The 8,109-nt window shown below is 36.1% G+C and overlaps 1 protein-coding gene across 1 annotated transcript in view; it reads left to right on the forward strand.

The window, feature by feature from the left end:
- Positions 1 to 7,807, forward strand: part of LOC145999740 (uncharacterized) — a 105,761-nt gene extending 97,954 nt beyond the window's left edge. The window contains exon 6 of the mRNA XM_083137024.1: positions 7,765 to 7,807. Within this exon, the coding sequence (XP_082993150.1) occupies positions 7,765 to 7,772 (8 nt within the window). The 3' untranslated portion in view covers positions 7,773 to 7,807. The remainder of the gene's footprint in view (positions 1 to 7,764) is intronic.
- Positions 7,808 to 8,109: the final 302 nt, after the last annotated feature.

Raw genomic sequence — 8,109 nt, forward strand, 5'->3', positions numbered from 1 at the left:
TTGGATGTTCAAACTCTCTAAAATATAATAATAAATAAGTAATAAAATGTAATCAACTACCACCTGGAAACACCTTTTAAAAGTAATTATAAAAAAATGAACAGAGTTGAGTCATTACCTGAGGCCTGCATGATACCTGGAAGACACTTATCTACAAGAAGTTTCACCTAATATGTATAAGATACAAATGCATGTCAAGCAAGATGTTGGCGATTGTGTAAGCAACCTGCCTTACACAAAGTTTTTCTCTTTACATGGTAGTTACAGAAGAACTAGGATATCACTTGAAAATTTACGGTGTTTCATCAGTTCAATGATAGCACCACTGTTAATGTTGCCAATGTGAATTAATTTCACATATGCATCAAGAAATTCAATTATGTTAGTCACAGGGACTTTGAGATTATAAATACTTAGCCTTTGTAACTTTTACATTCACTATTTTTCCATAAGAATGTGTCAGGATTATAACAAACTGACCATCACATGGGTATTCTCCAAATTTATTGTGATAGATTTGAAATATGTGTTTTTGTGTTTAGCTTATTATACATCACTTTTCTGGTCTTGAAATCGTAAATCATCTTTTGGTTTCAGTTTGACTACGTTTTTTCTTTTCACTTCCACGTTTATTAAAATGTGTGTGTGCATCGGGACTGCCAGCTATTTGCATCCATCTCAAGATACTAACTAACGAAAAATTATTTTGCATCATGTTACTATCACTGCAGTCTCTAGAACTAGATAAGTTTGCAACAATGTGAGCAAATGATGAATTGTTGAAAATGAACTTCACGTAATTCCCAGAATGGAGAGAATTTCCATTCAATATATACAGCCCCTTCAGTATTGGTAACTACACAATGCCACGTTGATGGTTGAGTGACAAATGATCTCATTACAGAAGGTTGCAGGCTTCATTCTCCTGATTATGCAAAAAGAAATCAAAGCCAACAGTAAATAACAAATATACATACACTTATACAATGCGGTTGTTAACATTTTATGCTAAGATTTTCCAAGAATTTACCAATCATTCACTTTCTGAATATTTAACTGTGCAGTGGTATCCATTAAAAGAAATGCCTATTCATGTTCAAACAATGTTATTACAATGATAATAGAAATTAAATACAAAATATATTTGTCATTTACTAATCATAACCAAGATCCTGATGGAAGTCTCCACTGTTTAGCATGAGGGAAATACAGACATCATGTAACATTATTTTTCTGGAAATTCCAATAAGAAGACTCGGCTCGTCTGTAGCTATGTCCCTTATGAGAAACACAATTCAAAATGTCAATTCTGAGTATTCTCTTTTGTAAGTATTCTGCAAATATTTGTGTTTTGTCAACCATACAAATAAAATTATATGCCTTTATCAGTGATATGTAAATAGCGGTGATCAATCTGTCTAATTCCTATGGTGCTTTGGATGAAAGAAAACATAAGGAAAAAGAAAACAATAATTAAAGTGTATTACTGGCCAAATAATAATATATATATGGAGTGTGTAAATTCCTTAATGAAAGAAATCTTGTGCTGTTAATAAATGTTACATTAGTCACGGAAAAAGTATATATTTTGAAGTTATTTTAGAAAAATGAGAGAAGTAATGAGCAAAACCACGTATAAAAGTTTGAAGGCCATTTCACACGATTTTTTCACTTTGTAATGTAATGTTCTGTGACACCAAGGAAAGCCAGGCAACTCTGGCGGGACCTTCCGTCACATGGGATGCATATCAGCAGTATTTGTTGGGCGAGAAATAATAGGGAATAACTTCCTGAGCACTGCAAATCCATAACGTAATTTTGATCTCGGTTTCTACTATTACAGAATCAATAAGGTGGTTAAAGAGTGAAAGCTTTGGATGCTAAACACAGTGGAGGGAGAGGGGGGAGGTGGCATGGGTTGGAGACTTATTGTTTACACAAGAGGATATTCTCCTCTTGGTCCACATAGCAACAGCAACTCATTGAATAGATATGATGTTATTCACTCTTGATCAGCATAGCAACAGCTCTACGACCTACAACTAAAAAAGCTATTTCTTGAAAGTGGATTGTACTGCACATTATATACAAGATATAATTTTTTGTAACTTTTACCCATGAAAAATCAGGGTGTGCGTTATACACGCACGTGCACTATACACGCGTAAATACAGTATTCTCCAAATTTAATGTGATAGACTTGAAATATGGGTTTTTGTGTTTAGCTTATTATACATCACTTTTCTTGTCTTGAAATCATAAATTATCTCTTGGTTTCATTTTGACTACCTTTTTTTCCCCACTTCCACGTGTATTAAAATGTGTGTCATTTCAAGAAAATTATCTCAAGATACTAACTAACCAAAAATTATTTTACATCATGTTACTATCATTGCAGTCTCTAGAACTATAGGGTGTATCAAGCTTCATTATTCTCCCATTCATGTATATATTATAAATAGTTATTTGGGTAATCTTGTAAACTTGTTTGCCTGGAGTTTTCTGATGCTAATGGCATGGATGTAATTGGGATATCTTGAATGCTGATGATATATTTGTTGTAGTATCTGTTCTGACGTCTGAAAGAGGGGGAAGTAATAATGAGACACAAATGTCAATTTTGCCAGATTAACATTCAAATTAATGCACTAAACTAAGAAAAGAATCTACGGTTATAATGTAATAGTTGGTAGCAAGGGTATGATTGGAGTGCAACTGAGGTTGTGGATGTCAAATCCCAAACTAGCATTAACAGAAATAACTTTGTTGTGAAACAATGGCTTGCGGTTAATGCACCGCTTCAAGACTCTTAAGAGTTTCACTAGGAATTGGGATATTGTAACCCAAAACAGTAATATGTTCAAGAATACTCATAATCCAACATTCAATTAATTCAGAATCAGCAAAACAGTGATGCAATTCCAACACTTAATCATGCATTTACTACAATTCTACTATCTACGCTGTTTCCCCATCTACAGCTACTGCATGACACCTTAATTTATGAGTCTTTAATTTTTCATGTGAGAAATGATCAAAACTTATTTTTACGAATGTTTATTTTGTACTAAATTGGCATATAGCAAATATAGGTGATTCAAAAAGGATTTACAACTTTGAAAGCATATTGAAATTTATTCAGATAACTTACAGAGTCGGTTGAGGTGCCATTGCAAAGCAAAAGACATCAAGTTTGTCATACAACATTCATGTTTGGTCTATGTGGCTACCATTTGTAATGCGGCATACATCCCACCTGAAGTCAATTTCATTCAAGACTTTCACCAGTAAGTAAGGCATCACTTCTGCAGCAGCGGCGGTAATGTGAAGTCTCATTTCAGCAAGATCAGCAGGTAAAGGTTGTACAAAACCTGATCTTTAATGAAACCCCACAAGAAAACATCTAGCGGGTTCAAATCTTGGGAGCGAGGGGCCCATGCAATTGGACCTGTACGACCAATCCACCGACCTGGGAATCGGGTATCAAGAAAATCTCCTGACTGCTAAGTGGTAGTGAGGTGGTGCAACATCTTGCTGATAGTAAATTTGTACATCTTGGTTATCCTTGTCGAACTGAGGAATTAGAAAATTGTGTAACATATGCAGATACACAGAAATTTTTGTAGTATATCCAGATACCCGATACCATTTATGTTTGCCTCCTGGAAGAAGAACAAGCCGTACAATTATTGTTTGCTAAGGGCACAAAAAATATTGACCTTAGGGCTATCACAAATACGCTGCACAGTTTCATGGGTTTTTTCACTACCCCATATTCTGCAGTTATGGGTGTTCACCTGTCCACTGATGTGAAACATCACTAAAAATGATATTGTCTAGGAATGTCTTGTTATCTGCAATTCTATCCAACATTTGCACACAAAATTGCTGGCGAGCAACTTTATCTGCATCCATAATGTGTTGAACCATTGTTAGTTTGTATGGCTTCAATAGGAAGCGTTTACATAATACGCGCCAAACAGTTGGTTGTGGAATGCCAGTCTCACGTGATGCACGTCATGATGATTTCGTAGGACTCCGAGCAAAGCGTTCTCTGAGTTGTTCCACAGCAGCTTCAGGAACTTGTGAACGTCCTGCTGATTTTCCATGTTGTACAGAACAACCAGTCTCAACGAAGGTTTGGTGCCAAGAGTAAATTGTATACTTGCTAGGAAGTGCCTTTCGATACTCCGTAGGAATCTTATGTTGTACTGCAGTTGCTGATCGCGTGTCGCGAAATCAAAACACACAGTGAGCACGTTCCACATCAGTAAATGTAGTAATTTTGAGGAACAATGCTGGCAGCGCTACTTTTGGGTGAGTTCGGTACTAATGGACATGAAAATAAATGATGAGGTTGCTTAAACAACAATAGATCAGTCAACAACAATGTTCCAAGGAGTCCAGCTCGAACTCGAACACAAGCATCAGGTTTAACCAAAATAAGCACACATTATTAGGCAACGCCGCACAAATACTTTTTTCACAAAGCAACTTCTGAGTTAGTTCAAACTTCTGTATGTGTTGAGCACAAAAATACTCCTGACGTAATTTGACAGTTTTGTGTAGTAGAATGCAGCAATGCTAAAATTCTCAGTGTCACTTTCACTTTGACCTTACCTTCTTGATGATGCGCCCCTTTTTGTGATCCCGAGAAGTGATTGGAGTATTGGATGGAGTTTGGGAATAGAGCCAGGTCTTCATATAGCATCCCCCCTTTTTCTGCAACACTGGAACCCAGGTCTCAGATAGTTGATGTGGATGGTGGAAACCTTCGGTACTTGTCTTCTCTGTCTGTCTTGTATCGGGACTCCAATCTAATACTTCAGGACGTATGTACAAATGTTGCGGGCGTGACAAAAATCTCGTAGTGCCATCTTCCAAAACATGGTCATATATCTTGAAACTGTTACTCGTAGTAGAAATAAACTCACAGCACTGTTCATTTCACATAGGTATACCACAATACTCAAAGAAGCGTTTCAATGCAGTTGCCCCCATTCTCAGGTTCGTTTCGTCGTGCATGTGTGTGGCCTTGTAGATGCGTGCCTGTAGCTAAGTCATGTTGCTTCCAGTAGTTGTAACAACAGAGTAGTTTGCTCGTCTTGCAATTGCTGGGAAGTAAGGCATGACCATCATAGCCCTTGGATGTTTGCGAAAACTACATGCAAACAAATGAAGGTTGATAATTGAAACACAGCTATGGACAAAAGTCCCAACTTGTGATGTATTTTAGGGACGCAATATAACATACTTTTAAGGCAAATATTTAAGGATCCTGAAATTCGTCACAAGGTGAGGAATGTATATGGAAGAATTAGTATGTGTGTCAAACCTCTTACAACAATAAATGCTAACGCATCCTTCTATGTTCATAAAACATTGAATTGCATGTAATTTGTATGTAATTTTCTTGTTTAGTTTTCTTCATACCCACTATTTATTACTTTTTCTGCTTTGTTGGACAAACATGTTGTGAGATCAACCCAAGTCATTTTATGTAAAAGGTTTTGGGTTCAAATTGTGATATGTCATAGGTGTTACTTCATCGATTTTATCCAATGATCATTCATCCTCATCAATGCAATTGGCCAAAGGTGCCAGAAAGTATATAACAAAAATACAAATATTTATTTAATACTCTCAACGTTTGTAGAATTGGCTGTTGTTGAAGGACCAGGATGCATTTGGTCACGGATACAAACAATATTTTATTAATCTGAAAGAAATTTTAACATCTTCCATGAAGAGCCTGAATGACACATTCACCCTTTCAATAAATGAATGCAACCAGACTTCTGTTTTGGAAAGAGAAAACCTGCATTTTGACATTTAATTTTCAAGAGTACAGTCATGGACACTTCTGGGTAGTAACAATTTCATTGACTTACATTGGGATCGTTACAACCCAGAAGTGTCTGTGACTGTTGATGAATAACCACATGGCCTATGCTAAATGTCTAGTAATAAACCAATATGGGTCGATCCATAACAAATGGTCCAGCATGTAACGGGTTTCCTAGTTGACATAACTTTGATCATAGATCGGGCCCTAAACGATCCCGATGAAGGCATATAACCAGAATAATCCAGTTACAAAATTCACTTTGCCTTTAGGGTTGTGTTAATGATCAAACAATAATTTCTATTAATCAATAGCATAATGAAAAACATAGAAAATCTTATAGACTCAACTTTAATCTGATTACTGTAACTACTCTTGCATCATGTTGTTTGGCTAATAAGATTTCAACATGCACTCAACAGATTAATTTATGGCCATACCAATAATTGAAAATTCACTTCACAAATAATTAATTTCTGCACTGCACCATTCGTTCATTTTTGGAAATTCCCAATAACATGTTTACAATTAAGTATATATGTTCTGGTATGCAAATACAATAGTCCAGGACAAGCTACAAAATTACCTTCTGGTTTTTGCTTTCAGATGCTAGTTGTTAATCAACAGTTCATGCATTGCGCATTTATGCTGTAAACCAGTACTATAGTGGAACCACGAGCAAAACAACCTGCGCAGACCCACGACTCCTGTGCACCATACCCCGCGAGTAGGGAAGGGGGGAGAGTGGACCATGCTTCCTTATGGCCCGAGGTGGAGGGAAGAAGGGAAAGCTGTGCGGGGACTTTTCGTCCCAAGGTTTTTTTACCTTGTGGTCGATCTATACTTCTTAACCATGTGTTACCACAGTAAATGTCTCCTGAGTAGATCAATTTTAAATAATGAACATTGAACAATATAAATAAAAATTTAATCATCATAATTAATGAATGCTTATTGGTGCTTCATAGTTTTGAGGTAGGTAAGATTCTAATTAGGGAATGGTTATTGTCTTAGTTGCAAGAATTTTTATGTGGAACATGGAACATGTATCTAAATTGCGTCGTGCCAAGGTTACATATTTTCAAGGTACCCAAGAACTTCAACAATTCCCCATTATTATTGATAACAACTCCCTTGTTTAGTTATGTCCCCTTTTCACTTCAGAACAAAAGACTTCTCTGTGATTATGTGGAAGCTGAACCCATCCATTAATTTTGTCAGTTTCCACACTTTTGCATGAGTAAATGCGAGACCATCACTTTGATTCATTTTTCGCTGTACTATTGACGCATTTATTAAATAACACTATAACATTCATTGGGTATGTATCTTGATATTCACGTATACTTGCCAGTCGTGAATTAGGTTATCATAAGTTCCAACAATTCATGCAGGCTGCTGTACCATTCCAAACAATGAATCCTCTTATTTGAAAATGCCACAAGGATGAGATAATCTCCATCATAAAATTGTGCAAATAAGAATTTTGCTGTGTAAGATGAAGACCTAGGTTACCTGACCCCCCCCCCCCTCTTCTGCTCCTTGATGCACCTATCCTTTCATACACATATTGTATCTGCTACAAAGTATGCAAGTAGCGCCATTTAATAAGTGATATCAATCCATACATGCATATCCTGAAATTTCACCAAGCATCCCCCAACTAATTCACTTTCTAATGCAATAATAATGTACAATCTGTTGATATGCAGAAAGCAATAAGGCCAGCCTAAAGTGAATTTCTGCAAAAGTGAGAATAATATTTGATTGACCTTAATAAATTTGGGAAAAGCTGACAAAAAATATTACTGAACCAATAGCATATTTACATTTTTCCAAGTATGTTCTTAATGACAGTCTGTTCTACTCAGTGATATGTAAATCTCAGTGACAAATTCTTTTTTTTTTTTTCACTCCAGATATCTGAACAAGAACTACATGGAAGGACAGAGCCAAGATATTTCAAGGTCAGTTACACTAGTACCTTCAGGCAAATTAAGTGATCAAGAACAAGCAAAAGACAATACCGAATGTGTCAATAGAAAAGGTAACTTTGAACCTAAAACTTCACCAAAATGCTCCAAAACCAAGCCAGATATTAAAGGTTCCAAGCACTGTAACAGGAAAAAACACCATATCTCTTCAATGTTCAACCAAGTTTTCTCCAATGAAGGAAATTTATTTGCTCATTCAAATGTCGTTGCAAAGGAGAAGTTTTTGAATCGCTCAGTTTGCAAGAGAAAATTTATTCCTGAAGATAATCT

Source organism: Lepisma saccharinum, chromosome 15 (assembly GCF_977018435.1).
Source record: "Lepisma saccharinum chromosome 15, izLepSacc3.1, whole genome shotgun sequence".
Classification (NCBI taxonomy): domain Eukaryota; kingdom Metazoa; phylum Arthropoda; class Insecta; order Zygentoma; family Lepismatidae; genus Lepisma; species Lepisma saccharinum.